The 21,274-nt window shown below is 48.0% G+C and overlaps 8 protein-coding genes across 8 annotated transcripts; 4 read left to right on the top strand and 4 right to left on the bottom strand.

Annotated features, from left to right (window-relative positions):
• Nucleotides 1-426: 426 nt before the first annotated feature.
• Nucleotides 427-2,326, bottom strand: NECHADRAFT_56509 (uncharacterized protein; the record flags this gene model as incomplete). Its single annotated transcript, XM_003039214.1, has 4 exons — nt 427-1,197; nt 1,267-1,427; nt 1,482-2,142; nt 2,198-2,326. The coding sequence occupies 4 exons, from the start codon at nt 2,324-2,326 to the stop codon at nt 427-429; spliced, it is 1,722 nt and encodes a 573-aa protein (XP_003039260.1).
• A 988-nt stretch (nt 2,327-3,314) lies between these two features.
• On the bottom strand, nt 3,315-4,672 carry NECHADRAFT_56504 (uncharacterized protein; the record flags this gene model as incomplete). The annotated part of the gene is made up of 5 exons (XM_003039213.1): nt 3,315-3,734; nt 3,792-3,905; nt 3,962-4,053; nt 4,111-4,468; nt 4,529-4,672. 5 exons carry the CDS (start codon nt 4,670-4,672, stop codon nt 3,315-3,317), a joined length of 1,128 nt encoding a protein of 375 aa, XP_003039259.1.
• Nucleotides 4,673-5,695: 1,023 nt separating this feature from the next.
• On the top strand, nt 5,696-6,798 carry NECHADRAFT_98426 (uncharacterized protein; the record flags this gene model as incomplete). Its single annotated transcript, XM_003039219.1, has 2 exons — nt 5,696-5,862; nt 5,919-6,798. 2 exons carry the CDS (start codon nt 5,696-5,698, stop codon nt 6,796-6,798), a joined length of 1,047 nt encoding a protein of 348 aa, XP_003039265.1.
• A 497-nt stretch (nt 6,799-7,295) lies between these two features.
• On the top strand, nt 7,296-8,306 carry NECHADRAFT_15792 (uncharacterized protein; the record flags this gene model as incomplete). The annotated part of the gene is made up of 1 exon (XM_003039218.1): nt 7,296-8,306. A coding segment is annotated over one exon (1,011 nt), but the record flags the coding sequence as incomplete, so codon positions are not given.
• A 2,589-nt stretch (nt 8,307-10,895) lies between these two features.
• NECHADRAFT_102302 (uncharacterized protein) lies at nt 10,896-12,055 on the top strand (the record flags this gene model as incomplete). Its single annotated transcript, XM_003039217.1, has 1 exon — nt 10,896-12,055. The coding sequence occupies exon 1, from the start codon at nt 10,982-10,984 to the stop codon at nt 12,053-12,055; it is 1,074 nt and encodes a 357-aa protein (XP_003039263.1). The 5' UTR covers nt 10,896-10,981.
• A 2,115-nt stretch (nt 12,056-14,170) lies between these two features.
• NECHADRAFT_105764 (uncharacterized protein) lies at nt 14,171-14,831 on the bottom strand. Its single transcript, XM_003039212.1, has one exon. It carries the CDS (start codon nt 14,755-14,757, stop codon nt 14,224-14,226), a length of 534 nt encoding a protein of 177 aa, XP_003039258.1. The 5' UTR covers nt 14,758-14,831; the 3' UTR covers nt 14,171-14,223.
• Nucleotides 14,832-16,074: 1,243 nt separating this feature from the next.
• On the top strand, nt 16,075-16,958 carry NECHADRAFT_102300 (uncharacterized protein). Its single transcript, XM_003039216.1, has 3 exons — nt 16,075-16,254; nt 16,319-16,548; nt 16,596-16,958. Exons 1-3 carry the CDS (start codon nt 16,131-16,133, stop codon nt 16,599-16,601), a joined length of 360 nt encoding a protein of 119 aa, XP_003039262.1. The 5' UTR covers nt 16,075-16,130; the 3' UTR covers nt 16,602-16,958.
• Nucleotides 16,959-17,074: 116 nt separating this feature from the next.
• On the bottom strand, nt 17,075-18,880 carry NECHADRAFT_56510 (uncharacterized protein; the record flags this gene model as incomplete). The annotated part of the gene is made up of 1 exon (XM_003039211.1): nt 17,075-18,880. One exon carries the CDS (start codon nt 18,878-18,880, stop codon nt 17,075-17,077), a length of 1,806 nt encoding a protein of 601 aa, XP_003039257.1.
• Nucleotides 18,881-21,274: the final 2,394 nt, after the last annotated feature.

Here is a 21,274-nt window from a genome sequence, read left to right as displayed (position 1 = left end):
TGGCTTCTTCATCATGACCACAAATGCACCACTTTCTGGCCTTGGGCCTTCATCCCGCACCACGATTGGTCTTACGGCTGGTGTGAGCACCTGACTTCACAAATCCTGGAGGCAACACCCAAGTCACCACACCCTAGATCTTGACCTAAGTCTGTTTTCAGGCATGAAACACATTCAGGCTATGTCTTCTGATCTCCAAACCAGCTTCTGCGTCCAGAATACACGAGTCCTGGCATCGTGGCGCTATATGCCTCGTTGAAGTGGAGCTTTTCCAAGCAAGAATTCTCCCTTCGGCACAATAACCAAACTTGGGTCAGCTCAATACGACTTCATGATGGCCTAGACAGATCCTGTACGATTCTGCACGCTTCAGGCGAACTTATGTCCTTTTCAATAGCCTTTAATCACCAGTATACAAGAATGTTTCTAGACCTCAGCAGTACGCAGCCTTTCCTGCCGGTGAAGTTGCCTCTCAGGTCGCGTCCCACTCTTCGAAATCGACTTTGTCCTAGCCCCTCTACTCAGATGCCTCCCATCGTCACTGTTTCGAATATAGTAGGCCAACTCAGCCGTTGGGTCCCACTCTGTCTGTGACAAGCCGTTGCCCATCCAGGCAAATCGATTGCCACAAAAGTCGAACTCGTAATCCTCGAAGCGAGGCTCACGCAAAGCCTCCAGGTAGTGAAGAGTCGATCCAGGCCACGTGATGGAAGCCTGACCCCAGTTGGCATGAATGTTATGAGAGTTGTGGCAGTTGTCCGACCAGACCATCCTCTTTGTAGCCTGGGCCACGTAGGTCTTGAAATCATAGCATGCGGCGGCTTTTAGCCTCATGCTATGAATTCCAGGTTCTGTCTGATACTTGTCGATAAAGGTGCAGATGAAATCAGCCTGTGATTCAAGGGCAACAATTACTGGGCCATTGGAGATTGGAGTCCAAGGCCCAGCGAGAGTGAATGAGTTTGGACATTCAGATATTCCAACGCCCATGTAGCCAGTGATGGAGGCACTCCAATCGTCCTGGAGGTTGTGTCCGTTGAAGAGTATGGGATAACGAGGGATAAACGACATGTCGAATCCCGTAGCACAGATGAGCACACCACCCTGATGAGACTGCTCATCCGCACTGATGCAGCCGGTCTCAGTGAAGCGTCTGACTCCTGAGCAGACAACCTCCACATTACCCTCATTGATAGCCTGTAGCGCTTAATCAGTTCACATCTTGACCATGAATGAGCCCAGTTTTAACTTGGGGTTACGACTGACATGTAGGAACCGATCCCCTGATGGTAAAATCCTCTTGCATCCAACAGCAAAGTCGGGCACTAGCTTCCTTTGCAAGTCGGGGTCTGGAATGATCTTCTTCATCTCAGTTTCCAAGTGTTGTCTTGCTTGGGATTGCAAAACGGTGTCTTTCATGTACATGGCTAAAAAGTGTTATTGTTACTCCAGGACAATATGGTACAGGCCTCTGCACTTACTAAAGAAGCTGTTCAAGGTCCTCTCATTCTCTAGTCGGAGATTCAGGACGGCCTCTGGATCGTTGACGAGTCTATGTCTCTCCTCCTCGGAAAATTTGCCATGTTTGGAGCTCACGGATGGCAATGACCATCGCGGGGTTCGGACAAAAACTTTCACAGTCTTGACGATTGGCTGGATGGCTGGGAGAATCTGGGCGCTGGATGCGCCCGACCCTACTAAGAGAACATCCTTGCCTTCAAGTGAGACGTTGTCATCCCATTGCGCACTATGAAGCTTCGGCCCTCGAAAAGTCTCGATACCCGGGGCTTTAGGCCACATGGGCTTGTTCAGGTAGCCTGTAGCATGAACCAACAGGTGACACCAATCATGCACTGTTTCTCCAGACCGTAAGTCGGTAGAAGAAACCACCCACTTGCCTTTCTGCGGATCCCATGAGGTCTCTGAGACCTTGTATGAGGTTCGGATTTGATGTCGCAGGTCGTGCTTGTCGGCAAACGTCTCTAGGTAGTCTTTGATTTCGCTAAAGCTCGCTAGGACTCCCGAGAAGTCCGATTTAGGCTCAAAGGAGTATGTGTAGTTGTGTGAAGGAACGTCGCACGCACAGCCGGGGTATGTGTTCTCGAACCACGTTCCCCCAACACCGTCGTTCTTTTCGTAAATCTGGATTTCTTTATTAGCATTCAAACACTCATAACGTTTTTGCAAAAGTGTTTACAGTTAGGGCATAGTTCTGGAAAGATCGTTTTAATTTGTATGCCAGACACAGGCCAGAGAATCCGGCGCCGACGCAAATGATCTTGACGAAACGTTCATTGTGAATAGCGTCCTTTCGAAGGGGGTCCATGTCGCGCAATAACTGATGAAAGATGGATAGATGAAGAGATGAGTGGATGAAGAGATGAGTGGATGAAGAGATGAGTAGATGATAGGATTGAGCGCGGTACGTAGCGAGGCTGCTCGCAAGTGGCTCCACTGCTAAAGAGACTTCCGTCTTTGACAGAGATTTGTACACGATCAGAGACTCCAAACAACTGCCCTATATCTGGTATCTGCCTGCGGATTAAGGTTAAATGCATCGAACCATTGCACATGTACCAGCGTAGAATCAGATCACCAGGAGCAAGGGTCTCGAATCTTGGCCCCTGGCTTAGCTAGAGCCGGATATCATACGTAATCGTATGGATTTGAATCTGTTGGTGAAATGCCCTGCAGTAGTCTCAGAGAGCTAGTTACAACCTGCTCGGTGATCTCATTTGAGTTAGAAAAGAAAGCCAATAAAGACAGGGACTCACGATACTACATTCCTAAAAGACCTTCCTCTGCATTCGGCGACCCCGTCGCAAAGGTCCCGTTGAGCTTTACCCGCCAAAAAATGGTCGTAGCGGCTCTGGAGGATACCCTGGTACTTCTCAAACCAACGCACGCCCACCGTCACTTGGAGTTGCATTGCAGAAGCTTTTGTCTTTCTGCTATTGGTGTAAGAAAGACAGACCCTGCGGCTCAAGGGCTGCAAAACTCTAAACCCTGGTTCTGAATCCGCAAAAAGTTGTGGACTGATATCCGCGAGTCACATCACATCGAAAGCTCTGCAACGAGAAGGTACATGTATGAGATGAGACCACCTGAATTCAACAACATTACAACGCGGGCCAAGTGAGACTAACTGTAAATTCGATCAAACAGACTTGGTTGACCAGGCTGGTTATGCTGATGGTCACTCAAACATGGCCTGCTGTTGTTGTACCTTGCTTCAAGCACCAGTCTCCACGTCATTCGACCATTGTGACAACTTTGCAGTTTGAGTAAACATGATGAGCCGAACTTATTTCACCCTACCAACGGGGATCAGTATGCCTGTACGTCCCCTCCCGCCCCTCGATATCTATACGTTGATGCACTAGAATGCCACTAAGAAACTTTGGATGCCTCGGGGGTGTTTCAGAACCCGTCGGTTTCCTCACGATTTCCTCTTGGCTATCCGATCTGGGCCCCAGTCTGCCTGCTGAGCACGGCACACGTGGATTGGAACTGTCGGCGGCGGCCCTTGACGCTAGTTCATGACCCTCGTCTCGGTTCTGGTAATAGTAGTCCCGGGTGTGGCCGTTGGAGAAGCCGGCGCTGGAGGTGGCGTAGCTAACTTGGGACCAGAAGCGGCGTTTGAAAAGAGGCGTAACCATGGGTGCCTGACCTACAAAGATGCCAACGCAATCCTCACGCATCGACCATAGTGCCGAGACGCCGCGCTGGTTAAGCTGTACCCCAGACGTTAATGAGCATCTCACGACAGCATGATCGATAGTTGCACTCACATTAAAGATTAGAACGAACCGAAGGATTGCGGCAAACATACAAAAGAAGCCCAGGCTGAATAGGAAGTACAGCCCGCATTTCTTCCAACGGTTGATCTGAATTCCCCTGAGCACCTGCACGCAACCATTGTGAGTTGGAGGGCTTCGACCAAGGTCTCTGAGGAACATACCGGGATAGGGACAAGCATGACGCAAACATCCGTCACGAGATTAAAGGTTAATATGACGACAAAGAAGACTAAATTCTGTGGTTCACATTGACCTGCGAAGACCAGTATTAGTATAGGCTAGAAAGGCACAGGAATGGATTTGACCGTACGTCCTGGATCAGGCCAAACCTGCCAGAGATGATGAAATGGACGACATGTAAGAGCAATGGTGAGAATAATTGCAACTCCTGACAAAGCCACGAATACCATCAGTGGCTTGATAAATATCTCGGTCCATAGGCCACGGACGACTCGGTGATAGAAACAGAGCATGTTGAACTTGAGTGTCCAAAGGATGAAGAAGTATCCAGTGAGGCCCAGAAGAAACATTTGGGACCCAAAAGCCCAGTCCTTACGCTCAGATTCGCTCAGATTCTTTCGCTCCTGAAAGGTTAGGTCCGAGGTGTGCCGCCCTTCAGCAACCTGGACAAAAACGTGGCCAATGACAGGCGCTGCTGTCCACATGAACTGCAGATATTGCAACATCAGAGATCGAGTACGGCGCAAAGGAAACGGTTCAGAGCTTACTGCGACACCTATGACAAAATAATCATCCCACTCGTAGTTTTTGTACCCAACCATTTTGGTACGGCAGAAGATGCGCGCGGCTATCATGAGGACGCCAAGCACGTAAAGAATCCATATTTCAGCAATTTGGCCAGCAAGAGCCATGTTTGAAGCAAAGGGAGGATTGTAGATGGAGGAAGCACAATCGAACTGTCAAGCAGGGCAGGGCACTGGCTCTTTTTCTTTTCTCACGACGGCTGGGACGATCTTAGCAATCATGAATGGCTTCCTCTTGCCAGAGGGGGGGCGTTACATGGACGTCTTTCCATGTGTATACATTGGGTGATATGCCCGAGACTTGGAGTTTCAAGGTCCAGTTTCGGCCTTCCCTTTCAGATTATCACATGTATGAAGGGACCGTTTGTAAATGGTTACAACCCCTGAGGGTACCACCGTTTGTGTGCCGTTGATACAACGGTTGTAGCCATAGCCAAGCTCACAAAGGAGCCACAATATAAGGTTTGCTTGTGTGAACTGCACAAACTCGCATGATGTTCATGGCCATTTAGAGATTTAACTTTTGGCGTCATGATCCACTCGATGTAACCGTACTGGTAGATGAATCAGTTTTACATCAATGATCTGCTCGGGAATATGCTCGTGTAAGGTGCTGAATTGACAGATCCGGTTGCAAAACCCGAGCCACGGGGTACCGGAAATGTGCCCGGCAAGGAGATCATGACAGGGCAGGGGACACATATGCAGGGGCGAGTCGTGTACGATCATTATGAACTCGGCAAAATGCGAGTCGAGACACGAGTTATCACAATGTGGGAATGGGGGTCACGGAGGGAGGGTCACCATTTACTGGATTGGGATGCTCTCTATCACTAGGCCAGGCCGTCAGTCCCTCCTGAATTCGTTTCAAATTTGCAAATTTAGATACTCATGTGATCTATCACTATCCGCAACTTGCCCAAACGGTCATCTGCCAAACTTATCACTTGTATCTATTTCTCACCAGATACGCGCGTCTCCTGAAGCGCTGGTGGTTTGATAATCCGGTGAACGCTCCAAACGGATGGCATCTCTTGTACAGATCTGCCCTTAGCCTGCTGTATATAGACCGCGACAGTTCCAGTGCAGGATCTCGTCATTCCAACAGTGCCCATCAACACAGCCAGTAGCATGCCTGCGTCAATTCGAGTTGCCGTCACCCAGGTAGAGCCTGTCTACCTTGATTTGGCCGCTTCCGTCCAAAAAGCAGTCGCTCTCATTCAGGAAGCTGCAGAACATGGAGCCAAACTCATCGCGTTCCCCGAGTGCTGGCTCCCTGGCTATCCCGCATGGATCTGGTAAGCAGTCACTAATCTCTGCGCTGCCCGTGGTTAATATCCATGACTCCTAATAGGGCGCGACCGGTCGACTTCGATCTTCAGACTCGATACATCTACAATTCACTGTCTTTGGATTCCGAAGTAATGGACTTACTGAAGGTCACTGCCAAGGAATACTCCATTGCCATCGTGCTCGGGTTTTCAGAGCAAAGTCGAACTTATAGCATCTACATCTCCCAGGCGATTCTATCTCCTCAGGGCGAGGTTTTAATGCATCGACGGAAAATCAAGCCCACTCACATGGAGCGAACCCTCTTCGGTGACGGGTCCGATGCTAGTCACGTCCTGAATAACGTCGTTGAGATTGACTTTGGACCAGACTATGGCAAGATCAAGGTTGGATGCCTTGCCTGCTGGGAGCACACACAGCCGCTATTGAAATATCATAGCATCTCCCAGGGGGAGGCTATACATATCTCGATGTGGCCGCCTGTTGATCCATCGACTGGCGTGGACCACCCGGGCCTATGGAGTATGACGGCTGATGGGTGTCAAACACTTTCTCAAACTTACGCGATCGAAAGTTCAGCCTACGTTCTTCATAGTACCTCAGTATGTGGACCCAGAGGAATTGAAACCATGAAGACACAGGAAGGCCTCTCTTGCCGGCAGCCTGGTGGCGGCCATAGTTGCGTAATCGGACCTGATGGCCGACGGTTGACCAATCCCCTTGAAGGGAGCCCAGGAAAGGAGGGTGTTGTTTACGCCGATCTTGACCTCACTAAAGTTGTGGGTTCCTGGATATCGTTGGGCATTACAGCAGGCCGGATCTGCTGTGGTTGGGTGTCGATAGACAGCACAAGGGAAATGTCATTACAAAGCGGCATGTGCCAGATGAACAGGAGGACTTGGAGAACTGACTGGTGGAGAGATGGCCCAATATTCCGTACCTAGTTATGCATAAAGAGTAGTGAAAAAGTTGGAAATCCTTGCTGAGTCTAACCCGAGTTCCTCACCGTAAATGTTGATCCGTGTGGGGCTTCTTATTAAAAGATCAAGCCTGGTAATATCACCAGAGCATACTGTGGCGCGAATGGGGTGCCCGGGCTGTCCCGCTCATTCCCTGTTTTAGTCACACCTTTCTTCAGCCCACGTCGGTTTGCCCGGGCTGTCTTGGAAATGGTAAAAGAATGGCAACACTGACGCTCGCAGGGACGGACGGCAATGCCGTGTCCTGTCCCACGTGGCATCATGGTTCTTGTTCCTTCATGAGGTTGTAATAGTATAAGAGCGATGTTTGTTGCGTGTAGAGGAAGGCAACCCACATCATTTACGATTCCCGCGCATTTCTACAACGCAATATGGCCCCCATCAGCAGTGTCCCAGAACAAGCCAAGCCGTGGCCACTGGCCAAAGCGGCAACCCAGGGTATCTTTGACCCTCATCAACAATACTGGTACCTGACAGTCGGGCATGCTTTAACAGAGTTCCTGGTGAAGGCTGGTTACACCCATGAAGACCAAGTCAACATTCTTCATCACTTTACCAAAATGGTCATACCATACCTAGGAGTCTCACCCATCTCCGGACTGCCGCGCTGGAAGAGCTTTATGACAGACAACCATACACCCATCGAACTAAGCTGGGACTTTCATACAAGCATAGAACAACCTATAATTCGCTATTCCATCGAGCCTATCGGGCTTGATGCCGGCACACCGGTTGACCCGAATAATGACAGAGCTTCGGCAGACTTCAAGCAAAGCTTGAGACAGGCTTTTCCAAACGTCAACAGCCCCTTGTTCGATCACTTTGAAGCTGCCTTCCCAACCAAAGGATATGCCAAGAGCGGCCAAGAAGATCACCCCTCATCCATGTTCTGGGCCTTTGACCTCAAAAAGGGAGAGATCGTGAACAAAGTCTACTTCTTCCCTGGCTCAGTGACATGCACAGCCAATCAGCCGGAGTTGATGGTCATCTCAGATGCCATCAAGTCAGCCCCTGGGTGGGAATCGGAAAGTCTTGGCTCTTTCGACACCTTTGTCGACTACGTGGACCAACACTCAGACTCGGGGTTCGAAGTAGACATGTTGGCGCTGGACCTGGTTCCCAGCGAAAGTTCCAGAATCAAGATCTACTTTCGAGACAGAAGAACGAACTTCCAGGCAGTCAAAGACACGATGTCCCTGGGAGGACGGTTGCCTTGCTCTAGCCCAGACGTTGAGGAGGGCATGCAAAAGTTAAGGCGACTATGGAACACCTTGCTTGGCACAGGCAATGCCGCCGACGACATCTCTCTCCCGTATAAAGACCATAGAACAGCCGGTATTCTTTATAATGTCGAAATTCGTCGACATAATGAGATGCCCAAGGTCAAGGTCTATATCCCTGTCCGCCATTATGCCAAGAATGACCAGCATATTGCTAAGGCTCTGGCGGGCTTTTTATCTGAGGAGGCTAGAAAACAGCAAGACTATGAGAACTTACCGGCTTACGGAACGCTTTACTTGGAGTGTCTACGAAATACATTGCAAGTTAAAAGCGATGTCCCCTATCAACAATACAACAACTAACTTGTGTATCAGTGGTTTTGAGGCTCTTGCTAGCTCTCTTGGTCTTCACACCTATATTGGTTGCTCTCTCGAGCCCGGCGGAACATTGCGTGTTGTTTCCTACATCAACCCCTATCCGGCAAGCAGGGGTTAAATATCAGTGTTCTTCGAAGCGGAGTGGTGGCGCTTGTGATCAAGTATGGCTGAAAATGTCGATGAGAGCTTGCCTGCTTAACTAAAGAAACTACCTTAAAAGAGGCAGTTCAAAACATGGTTAGCTTTGTAATATACTTATGAAATAGAGAGGTAAATAAGAACAGATATCGCTTCGTGAGCATTGACAATATTTGGCATTGAACGGAGATTGAGGGTGTTGGGATTTCCCTCTCGCAAGACGCAAGATAAAAGACGTGTATTGAATCACACATGCCTGAGACATGTCATGTGTAAGCAGAGTCCCCTGAAACCTCATAGCAACTACAGAAGGTCATTTGTTTCGCGGCACTGGGTTTTAATCCTTGTACGTAACAGCACATGTTTTCTTGATTCTTGAGCCAAGTGGGCTAGTTGGGAGATATCATCAAGATTAACAACAATGTGCCTCTGCTGCACAGGGGCCAAAATTAGTCCAGATAGCCGGCGACCCCCCTTGTGTGGCCATTTTTCTTTATCTGGTCAATATACTCCCCAAGTCTCACCACTTTGATCTCACCAGGCTTTGGTCTTAACGGAGCATCTTTCCAGTCCGTGATGTGCTGTCATCCCGAGCCCCCTCGTGAAACCATTCGACGTCCCAAAACCTACATACTATTAAAAACTGTCCCTACGATGTCCAAGATGAACGACCCAGTTGCAGCATCTGCTCGGGTGGTTAGTCCTTGCGATAAATACCAAGCTCCTCGTGGTCTTTACTTATGAAAAGGTACACAAGATTTAGGTTAAGATAATTTAAAATATTAAAGATATTAGAAAACAAATATAAGCTTATAATTAGTTTTTAGATCCATCAATAATATCTTTTTTTTACATAATTTATTATAGTTTTTCTTATTTCTTTATTGTGATAAGAGACTAAGCAATCTAATATAAGTATACTACTTTCATTCTCGACAGTACTTATCAAGAATTTATTCTGTAAATGTCAATTAGTTATGCTCTCCGAAGTAGATTCTTAATACTGGGGAAAATTTACCAAGACCCGCAGACGCATCCATGCGTACGTGTTACCGCCGACCTGAAAGCGATTCCTCATTACTGATCGTCATTAACTTGGATAATTCCTGCTAACCTTGGCAACCCGCCCCGTTGCCAAGAAGCCGCGTAAGTGCTGACGAGTGCGCAGTGGGACAGACCAGGTCTTAACATTGTAGGGTGCAGTACTCAGTAGGAGCACTCTTTTAAAAATAGAAAAAGCGAGCTCTGAAACAGCCAAGCCAAGCCTTTCAGCCCCTCTGTACCACACCCTAAATGGCGGTTTCGTTGAGCGGAGAGTGGTTGAGCTCGTGCCAAGATCAAGCCAAGATTAAGCCAAGACCAAAGCTCGAAGCGATCCTCACGTGCTGCTTCAGCCTTCGATTTGGCTTTTGACAGCTGAACAAAGACACGTGCTGCAATGATTGGGAAATGTCTCGCACCCTGTTGATCGTAACCGGGAGTGATGCAGGTCGGTAGATGATCTGTTGAACAATACCGGATGCTTGACTCGGCATCCCGTGACATCAATAGAACAACTCAGTCGGGAAGTGATAGGACAACCAAATGCAATGTACGTTTACAGGGTCCAAGCAACAGGGCTATCAAGTATTATCACTCTTGGATGACATCTATCCCGTTAACAATCTGAAGGATAACTAGAGGAAGGCATAGAGCCCTTCCAGCCGTGTCAATGAATGCCATTAAAACAAAAATAACATCAATCACACCATCAATCAATCACACGCACTAGATGAGAAACTAAGTGTGGCGCAGAAAATCATGAGACAGCTTAATGTGTCTTTATTCCCAGCAACCGCCGGCCCTCGAAACAGTCCCATATGGGTGGCGGAGCAGCAAACTATCCACCCAGGAGACTGGACGACAGCAAGCCACGGGCATCATTGATGAGTAGAGCCTGTATTTGGGAGCCCCTCATTCCTGCTTCAAACCACCTTCTACCGATATCTTGCCAAGGGGGAGGCTGAGCTTTAGGAACTGGTCCTGGTTGAGCCTTGCAAATGACAAGGTGGGAGAACCTGATCAAAGCAGCGACGCGTCACTTCTCTTGAACAGCGCATAGCAGGATTCTCGTATCTTGGGGTGGCTTTTTCTTGGCTTGCAAATTGCGGAGTTTCAATGGTGATGTTGACGTCGTTGGAGTTCAGCTACCAGACACATGGCGATGGCCAGCAGTTTGCCACGAGACGGAGCCAACCATCAGGTGCTGGTAGAGAGAGGTTAGAAAAGTATAAGGTCTGCTTGATGGGCTGTCCCTGATAACGGAATCAAACAACCAAATATCCCAAGCATTCTTGGAACGATCAACAACTTCTCAACGTCTTTGCCAAACAACCTTCGCTACTCTAACTTGATAACCTCCTCCTCCAACAATGAAGACCACACCTCTTGTTCTCCTCTCTCTTGGGGTTCTTTCCAGCGCCGGGCCTGTCCCCGAGGGCATTCATCCTGTCCGTGAGGTAGCAGCAGTCGACACTCATGGTCTCGCCCGTGCCAATGGTCATGACTCGGCAAGCTCCCATCGCAAGGGTAAATCCCTGGGTGCTCGGAACCGCCGTACCAGACGCGGCCAGCGTCAGTTTCGCCGCGATGATAACTGGACTGACGATGACGATGCCACCGACGATGAGCAGCCTACCCCTGTTCCGGCTCCAGCTCCGGCTCCGGCTCCGACTCTGAGCCATCCCCACGAAGAGCAGCACTGGACCGACGACGATGGCCATTACACCAGCTGTGACGAGTTCCCGGACAATGAGAAATGCTCTAGGCTTCCTCGTGCCCACACTACTCAGACCCCAGCGTCGGTTGCTACGACGAGCGTGAATACTTCTCAGCCGACTACAAAGCCTCTTGGTCATGGAGACGACACTGACAATCCTGACTGGAAGACCGACTGTGACTCGGACTGGACTGATGACGGGGAGCATGAGCGATGCAAGAGCAAGACAAAGATCGCTCCCACTACTACTGCTGTGAAGAAGACCCCTTCTTCTACTGCTGTCCACGTCACGACTGCTCGATCTCCCGATGACGACACCGATAATCCAGATTATCTGACCGACTGCGACTCGGACTGGACCGACGATGGCGAGCACGAGCGCTGCAGGGCCAGAAACAAGACCCTGGGCGCCAACCCAACCAAGGTCTTGACTAGAGTACAGGCCCCAGGTACCACGGTTTCTGCGGCTGCAAGTCTTCCAACTGAAGATACCGACACTGATAACCCGGATTATCTCACCGACTGCGATTCGGACTGGACCGATGACGGAGAGCGGGAGCGCTGCAGAACCAGAGTTGTGTCAGTTACCCCTACTGCCACTGGCTCTCCTACTGCCCCCGACAATGAGCCTGTAGAGATCACCAATGGGGCAGCCGGCCATCCTGAGGGCGCCAAGCATGCTGTTGCCATGGCTGGCCTCGTTGCTGCCGTTGCTTTTGTTCTGTGATTTGGTACGATTCCATTTGTGGTTTGGCAACTTCAAGGTTCTACATACGGTATTCCTTCTAAACAACAGTCTTTACAGTAAAGATATGACCTGGATGCAGGATGATGGGGTTTCATTTTTGTCCCTCAGTCTGAAAGGCGGCAACCAAATTGTCAACTGTAGGCTGCAACGTCAGCGCGACTGTTTCATGTATGTTTGTTTTTGGGCAATGCTGTGGTTTCTGCTATGATCGAACGATTGTTTATCTCAGTTAACTTTCTTTAATATGACTCTTCTCTATCTCTTGTGGCTTCGGCGTCTAATTACCCACAGACAATATCAGAGACACAGCCATAATCCCAAAAATGGCTAGCGATTCGATAATTGCCCAGGCGAAAAGTACTGTTCTGAAAATGACATTTTTCTTCAGCAGCATTTCCTTATATGCCCTCCAGAAAGCAGTGCATGTCGTCAAAATGGGCAGTTCTCCGGGGTGATGGTGCCCAGGTGGCCGACACACGTGGGTACGGCCAATGGCTTCACGGCCCACCCTCCGAGGGAACGAGATTTAAGAATTAGCTAGCCATAGTTAAGCGCCCAGGGTAAGGTGACAGAGGTACTATCGATAGGATCAAACAGAAATGAACAAGAGATCTGCCTTTAACAGTGAAGGCGTGACTCTGAGAGGATAAATACCCGCAAGATAGGGGAACTTAAGGACTTTTCGTAATAAGAAAAAACTATTAATATTATGAACTCTGTTACACCTTTCTTACTTTTACTAATGTTTAATGTTATTCAGATATTTGTCTAAAGCTCTCGACATATTTTTCGCCCCCCCCCCCCCCTCGCTTGACTCCGCGCTGCACCGTGTTCTATTTCCCCTGTCGTTATGGGACAACGCGACGCGTCCTTGTTCTTAATGTTGACTGTTTTACCTCCTTCTCTCATAGGCGCTAGCCTATTATCTTTCTAGTTTTTTTTTTTCTGATGACATCGCTGTCAGCCACATAAGCAAAGGACACACTTGAAGACACACGGCAATATCAAAACCCAATACTGCAAAACACCGTAAACCTAAGTTAAGGTTCTATAGCCATAGAAACCTAGTAGCTGGAAGATGAGCCTCGCAGTGCAAGATGCCACCTTTCCCTATTATCTTTCATTGCAGATACTCCCCAACTATTATTGGGTACACTTAAGGTCGCCGTAATGAGCGGAGCACATTCCCAGCAGCTCCAGGTACCCAACTTTGACCACATGGTACAGCATCTTCAAAATTTTACCAATGAGTTTCAACATTGTCGTAATATCCCTGCTATCGAGTCTGACACCACGCTTTTGGATGACGTCAATTAGCTGAGGACTCAGATGAGCTAGGTGTCTACCCAGCTCTCTGCCTAGATCAGCGAGGTCAAACGTAAGTGGGAGGCGTCAAGCGTCAAGTTGACGACATCACACGGGACTTGGATGATCTAGGCCGCGAAATCATGAACTCATGAGTACTGTTTGCAATACAACCTGAGCACTCCCCGAACAACAGCTTTTCCATAGCGACCGCAACATAGTTCGACTGCGAAACAACGGCAAAATCGACCAAAATGCAGCCATCACACCGCTCGTAAATGTCGCGACGGGCGAGGAGATTATTAGATTCTCTGCGACATTCAGCAACTTTGATGACTTGCGTGGTAAGTAGTACCAGACACACTCACCAGTCCTTGAGCATACGACGCTGGGACTCTCACCTCGGCTACTGACATAGTCCGGATCCTTGGGGAGTTGGGGCTGCCGGCTGATAAGACGGCGAGGGTGAACAAGAAAAGGTATATGGGGCTATTGACATTATGACCCAATCACTACAGGGGCAGCAGGATCCTCATCTCGGAAGGGAAAAGCTGGAAATGAAGGTTTATCTAGGCTGAATATGAACTTAGAAGGAACGTTCTGCCGAGAGCAGCCTCACCATATCCAACGAGTGAGACTTTTCCCAGATCAACCCGGCCGGTTGAACAACCCTCACTCCTAAAGAGAAACTGAAGACAAATTAGGCTCTTGTATATGTCTCAAGCCCACAGAGGTGTAAATGTCAATTCCAAAACTAAAATCCCCGAACAAAGTTTATACATGGGTAATAAGAGTTAAACTCTTGATGAATTTAATAAGCGCAACGAGCCAAAAACAAAGACTCAAATCTGGAAAGCTCCCAGAGTAAGAGAGGATAACAGCAAAGCGCCAATAGCGAGGCCCATCTTGCTAATCGACGGAGGGGCCACTGCAGGAGCAGCGTTGTCGGTGTTGGTAGAATCGGCGCTCGAAGCAGATGTGGTACCGGAGCTGTGGCTGTCCGTATCCCCGTCGTCGTCGTCGTCATCATCGTCCTTGTCATTCGAGATAACAGTGGCCTTGGCAGTCGCAGGAATCTTGGGGTCGGCAGTGAGGGAAGTGCCCGTCGTGTTGGAGCAAAAGGGGTCCTCCCAAGCAGCGCCCTGGTCCCACATGCACTTCTGCAGCTCAGCGGTGGTCTGGCCAAGGGCGACGCAATAAAGACCACAGTTATCGAAGTAGCTGACAATCTGGGCATCGCCGCAGCATTCCTTCATGATCTGAATGTTCTTCTTGCTGTAGGCCAAACCGCAGGTGGCATCTTTGTTGGGAGTATCGTACAGGTTTTTGCAGGCCAGAGTGCTAGTGGCGGTCGCGGTAGAGGCGGTGGTTGACATGATGGCAAGTATTGAATGGGTCTCAGGTCTTCGAATGCAAGGGCTTGAAGGAAAAGAACATCGGTGAAGAGGATTGGGGAGAATAGAAAGAAGGTCCTATTTAAATGAGAGGGGCCAGCTTGTGTAAGGTTAACTTATAAATAATTGATTATCTAACATGACATTATTTTAGGCGCGGGTGCTATTTTTCGAGAAGTCTCGGATCTAATTTTGGTGACATGACTAACGCTCGTGTTCAGGGGAACCCGTCTCATGAAGCTGGTTAGTACTGTAAGTACGCTAAGCTTTTTTTTTTTAGTTCCACAGGGAGCCTGGATTTTGAGGCCATAGTAATAGTGGCAGAAGACTAGGATTCTATGAACGCTACAACCAGTATTGCCTGAAATAAAAGGGGAAAATGTAACATCGTAAGATGGACCTATAGCTACCTAGATTACAGGACATGCCTACATTCGTGTGTAATCAAAACAAGATATGGGAATGGCTGGTGCTCGTGGACATGGTCAACAGGTTTCACAGCTCACCTCTAGAGTTGATGAGATTTGAGGACCCGAGAGAAGGTCAGTTAATGGAGGAACTACCAATCTACATATTGGTGATAGCCTCATAACTTTTGACCTGGGGTAAATACAATGCAGTGAGCCTGAGCGAGGAGTGGATTGTCAAGTGCCAAGTTTGTTCATACCCTATACCTCCTTTCGGTGAAGAAAGGACACATAGTAAATTCGACCTCGCGATAAGGTTATCAACCGGATCTTTCTAGCAACTTAAGCCATCTTAAATTTTGTATGGCGTAGGATGAAAAAGCCAAGCTCTCAATTAGCAGGACCAGGCAGTAACGGCTGTAGCCACGAGCTGGTGGCTGGGGCCAACAAAAATACTTTTGAACCCCGGCTCCGAGGTCCGCACATGTTTGATCTTCGCATTCTATACAAGTGGGGGCTCTCACCGTGGAGAAGACGCCGTCGAAAGGTATGCCGTGCAGGCTGAGATTGACGGTCTTCTGGCTCGGTCATTCCTTACGGGCCAAGCTTCAAGTATGATAAATAACACACTGCGCAGCTGTAGAGACTCAGCATAGGCTGAATAAGACTGTAGATTTGCTCAAACTCACAGTCCATAATCAAAATTTGAGTCTCATGTCACCACTGTCAAGGACGTTGTGAACGAGAAGGAGCGAGAGAATGGGTCCTTCCGCTTGTCGCTAATTCAACCAGTCGTTGCTCCATGTCGGGGGGCGCTCCTTCCCAACATCCGAAGCGAAGACACCATGCACCCAACAAAATTTTCCCATTGAATTTTGTCGCTCACCAGACACACCAATTCACTGAATATCAGTTGATTCAGTTTTTTATCTTCAATATACCAACACCATGACAGATATCGCGCCTGTGGAAGATTGGAGCTGGGAATGCCCTGAAGACCCATGGCCCGCTGCTCCTCCTCCACCACCGCCTTTACCAGTGATGCACCAGGCTCCACTTAAGGAATTTTCGCGTATGTTCTCACCCATCCATGGATGTCTTTCAGTGCCATTGGCCTAACTAAATTTACTATATAGTTGAAGAATTCAAAGAAGAAACCGAGATCAGCTTTGCCATGGCCGAGGAATTCGCCCGCCAGTCAAGATATTCTGAAGTGGCTCCGCATCTGCGGTACTCCGAGTTCGATGTCACCATTCCCATCAAAGATCACTTGGAAGGTGACACGTGTCCCGTTGTGGGTATAGAATGCAAAGGGGCGAGGACTTGGAAGTCCTTGAAACGACACCTTCGCACCCAGAAGCACATGGTAAGCATCGTGTCACCACACATTCTTTCATACTAACCATGGAATAGGCATAGGAGCAAGCCCTGGAGCGAGAGGCTGTGAACAATCCTCCGGCACCAACACCCCAACCAACCTTCCGGCTTGTGCCAACCGTGTCCATATCTTTCTCGGCGCCAACCCCCGTCCCGAGCTCAGATGAACCAACACTGGGCAATGATTCTGGTGAGGAGATGGAGCTGGATGATCTAGAGACTCACATACCACCCTCATCTGAACTACCTTCGCTGGACAAGGAACGAGAAGTTCCCGACTCACAAGAGTCGCAGCCATGGAGTTAAGGACGGAATATGGGTACACCAGACTCTGAGCACATGTAGATGATGAGTGATAGACCCTATCATACCAATTTCTCTCCAAACCTGAAACTATCTACACTACGAACAAGCTCAAGGAAAGATACCGTCCATGATGTTCCGATTCCTCAACAAGACCCCTCCTACTGATGAAGGCAAGGCGCACTGAAAGAACGTGCGCGTGTTGGATGTGCTTACATAGCTTGCTGTACATCTCCCCTACCACTCAGATTGCTAGCTGCGATATAACCATGTGTCATCGCCGGTCCCAGTGTTGATCCCGCTCCAAGATACGTCCGTCCCATTATGCTCGCAGCTGTGTTACCGATAGCATATAATCCAAAAATCACACGTGAATCCTTATCCAACACACGCTGGAACTCATCCGTGAGGAGCCCACCCTTTGTTCCCAAGTCTCCGGGCCAAATCTTGATGGCGTAGTACGGCGCCTTATGAACAGGGGCCAGATTGGGATTGACTCCGGCGCTAGGATCACCAAAAAACTGATCATATTCGGAGTTTCCTTTGCCAAAGTCTCTGTCAATTCCCTCTCGAGACATGTGATTGAACCTCTCGGTAGTCTTGGCCAGGCCTTCAGGGTTCACCCCGATCTGTCTTGCTAACTCGTTGATTGTCGCAGCGCAGAAGATCCTTCCACTGGCTAAAGCCTCCCTTGGCGGCTTAACTCGGGCGAAAAGGCCACCAAGCATGTATTTGTTTCTGTGATTCGAGTCCATTATCAGCCAAGCGGGGATGGCCTTGACCTTCTGGTTTCTAGTGTATTGATCATGACCAGCATCGGTATATGACTGAGCCTCGTTCATGAACCGAGAACCAGAAGAGTCCACAATGAAGCAATGGGGTCGCGCCCGCTCAAAAAGAGCAAAACTCGGCATACCAGTGATAGGGTCCATGATAGTTGGTCCCCACCAGGCATCATCCATGAGAGCTGTTGCTGCACCAAGTCGCATGCCCTCTTGAATGGCATCGCCCGTGTCTCCCATGGGAGAGTTGGTCCACTCTGTGCTAACTGGCTTTGGCATGAACTGCTGTCGCATTGTTCGGTTGTGAGCAAATCCTCCAGCAGCAAGTATCACGCCCCGAGTTGCTCCAATGGTCATGAGGCCCTTGGAGGTTCTGACCTCCGCCCCTATCACCTCACCCATTGGCCCCTGGACCAGTTTTGAGAGACTTGCTCTCAAGCGAATATCCCCCCCTCCTTTCCTTAAATTGAGATAGAGAAGCTGCGCCACTAAGCCGCGCCCCATGCTTGTCAACCTCTGGCCAACAAGCGCTTTGGCTATGAGCGGGAGTATTTTCCAAGTTGCGTATACGAATGCGCCTATCGAGGACGTAAGGCGTGAGAATACTGCTGCATCGTTCGTATAGATGGCTGCGGGAATCCTGGAAGGAGGCAATTTCGACTCCCAGGCTCCGAGTTTCTTGGCATTGAAAGCTTTGGACTCGATCGTTCTGCCACCGCCTTTACCCATTGCTCCCTCCATGGGTGGGTAATAGTCAGGGTATCCTTTGCTGAAATGGAAGCGAAAGCCTTGTTGCCGGAGAAACTCGACCATCTTGGGTCCATTGGTGAGATAGGTTTGTCTCTTTGCCAGAGAAGAAGCTGGCCCTACGTCACCTACAGCTTGCTCGAAGTATTTCAGAGCATCTCGCTCCGAGTCTTCGATACCAGCCGCCTTGGATACAGGGTTGCAGGGGATCCATAGTCCTCCGCCCGATATGACCGATGCCCCGCCAATAGTCTCTTCTTTCTCAATGACGATATTGCGCAAGCCGAGAGTAGTAGCTCGCAGACTCGCCGTCAAGGCACCGGCTCCAGAGCCGACGATCAGCACATCGGTTTCCTCGTCAAAGATTGGCGGCCGGGGCTTGGGTGTGAGGTCCTTTGCGGTAGATAATAGTCGAAGATTCTGTCTGAGCACGGCCCGATGAACATTGCGACCACTATATCGTAGGAGCGGGAAGCTACGGGACCCCATGGCCAAAGTAGAAGATGCAGAAAAGGAGGGTGTATCGAGATGGAAAGTCGGGCATGAAGAGTCTTCGCATTCTCCAAAGGGCTTTCCAAGTAAAATATCATTCGCCAGTGGCTCCGCCCCTTCCCCGGATCTAACGGAGAGCATACTTCAACCAATCACGGCACTTTTGTAGTCGGTGTGCATGACCCTGAGCGGGAAACGTAGTTTCGGGCTCCGAGTCCCGCGGACTCCGGGGGCTCCTTGCCGCCATTCGCGACCGTATCCTCGCCCAAAGCGGGGTTATTTTATCCGGGCTTTGCCTCCGCCCACTGTTGAGTTGGTTCGGAAATGAAGGAACATGGAGCTTCGAAAGGCGACCTGCCGAATTCTTGGCCCATGAGATAAGTGACTCTTCGGGGATCAGAGATGAGATTGTTTAGTTGATGCGAATTATCTATGAAGCAAGAGTCCGGTCTACAAAGCCATTCCCTCGACACTAGGAGAAACCTCTCGGATACAACCGAATACTCGAATGATAACCGGAACCCGCGTGTGCCGCGTGTGCCGCGTGTTTCATGGCAATCGTCGCTATAGCGGGCGTCGAGCTCTGCCCACTACCTCTTTTAAGAAGCTAAAGATGGATAAGCCTTCAAGAAAACGTAGTTGAAAGCTCATGGCATCAAATTCTGCTCTGTACGTACGGCGATGGGCCCTGATAAGGCACACACACGTATCATGACTGCAGAGTACATGGCATGCGGAATCAATGGGAGTTTCTCGAGGGCTTCGGAACCGAGCTACGGGGTGAGAATCGATAGCACTACATAAGTTTGGGTAGCACAGTACAATGGATCAAGGCAGCTACATCTAGCATCAACTGCTAAATATGTAAGAATTCTGTCCCACCTCGATGTATAGTCGTCGGGATTCGACAGGTGGAGTGTGAACCGGCTGAGTGGCGGAGGTGAAGGCCAGCTGCTTTCAGCACTGCGTTGCCGAGGAGCCTGAGAACTCACGTTAACCTTTGCTGGAGATTATTGTATAGGGATTATGATGTGGGTGTTCTGGGTAGAAGTTGGAGCAGGCACAACGAGGACTGATTTCACAAAGCTGTGAGCCATGACCAGCAAAGCCGCGCCATGAAGATCAACTTGCAGTGCTGAAGGAGGGGCGCATTAAAGTCAAAAGTGTGTATCTGCACTCCATGAGTCAGCTGTAGAGAGACAGAGAGAGAGTTGGGAGCTCGCATTTCGTGCATTTCGCTTTTTAGTATGCCCTTTTCGGTCATACGTTTTGTCAGTGGGGCATATCGCTATTATTTGGTCAGGCAGTTGCTTCTATTGGTTGGCTCAGCAGGCAAGGCCGCGGAGAAGAACAAAAAGGTCAAAGAAGTCAAGACCGCGAGGGAGAAAACCCTAAAGCACCTAAAAGTATAGAACTTAGTTTAAGGTCTTAAGAAGCTAGTCTTTTAAAAACTTCCTTAGAAAGGCTCTAGGAATAGTTATAGTAGGGGGTATAAGCCCGTCTTATTAATCTCTTAATCTTAAGAAGTTAGAGTTTTTAGAAAGTTTATTATTATTATATCTTAAGAGGTTTATAGTAATAGCTTTATATATATAGGGCTATAATATTAAAGAGCCTAATAATATATAGTAATAAATATATTTAAAGAGGAAACTTGTAATACCCTTAATATACTTATTAAGATTATTTAAAACCTAATATTATAATTCTTTATAGTTATAACTAAGTCCTACTATTATAAGTTTTTAACTAGTTAGCTTATATACTTAGTCTCTCTCTACCCGCCTATTTAGGCTAGGAGAATAAGAGTTATATTACTATATTAATATATTATAGCCTAATATAGTCCCTATTATATGCCTAAAAACTTTCTTATAAAATATCTTTTAATCCTAGCTAATTAGAAATAATCTTATATTTTAAAGAATAATCTTATGCTATAAGATTTGTTCTTATATTATAATACCCTCTTAGTAATTATAAGATATTTATATATGTATATAATATTTATTATACCTTAGATAGATATTTAGCCTTTAAGTTATTAATAAATTTGAATTATTTTTAAGACTTTCTTAATTTATTACTAAGATATAATTCCCTTATTATATAATAATATTAAGACTTTTTATTAATAATAAACTTAATATACCTAATTTATTCCCTTAGAAAATACTAGATATTATATATTAATAGCTTTTTATTTAATATATTTTTATATTATATTATATAATATTTCTATTATTAAATAGTATATCTTTTAATAAATAAAATACCTTATTTATTAGATCTTTTATTAAAGGATTATTACTTTATAATAAGATATTATTAAATATTATTAAACTTATAGCTAAAATCTAATAGCTTAAAGGTATAATTAATTAACTTTAG

This window comes from Fusarium vanettenii (assembly GCF_000151355.1).
Source record: "Fusarium vanettenii 77-13-4 unplaced genomic scaffold NECHAsca_136_unmapped, whole genome shotgun sequence".
In the NCBI taxonomy this organism is placed as follows: Eukaryota; Fungi; Ascomycota; class Sordariomycetes; order Hypocreales; family Nectriaceae; genus Fusarium; species Fusarium vanettenii.
Note: the sequence above shows the minus strand (reverse complement) of the source record. Positions and strands in the feature narration are given on the sequence as shown.

Bases quoted from the DNA above. Each gene is read 5' to 3' on its own strand.
- NECHADRAFT_105764 (XM_003039212.1), bottom strand. From the start codon at position 14,757: ATGTCAACCACCGCCTCTACCGCGACCGCCACTAGCACTCTGGCCTGC.
- NECHADRAFT_102300 (XM_003039216.1), top strand. From the start codon at position 16,131: ATGACAGATATCGCGCCTGTGGAAGATTGGAGCTGGGAATGCCCTGAA. The intron at 16,255-16,318 runs GTATGTTCTCAC...TTTACTATATAG, and splicing joins TCCACTTAAGGAATTTTCGC to TTGAAGAATTCAAAGAAGAA.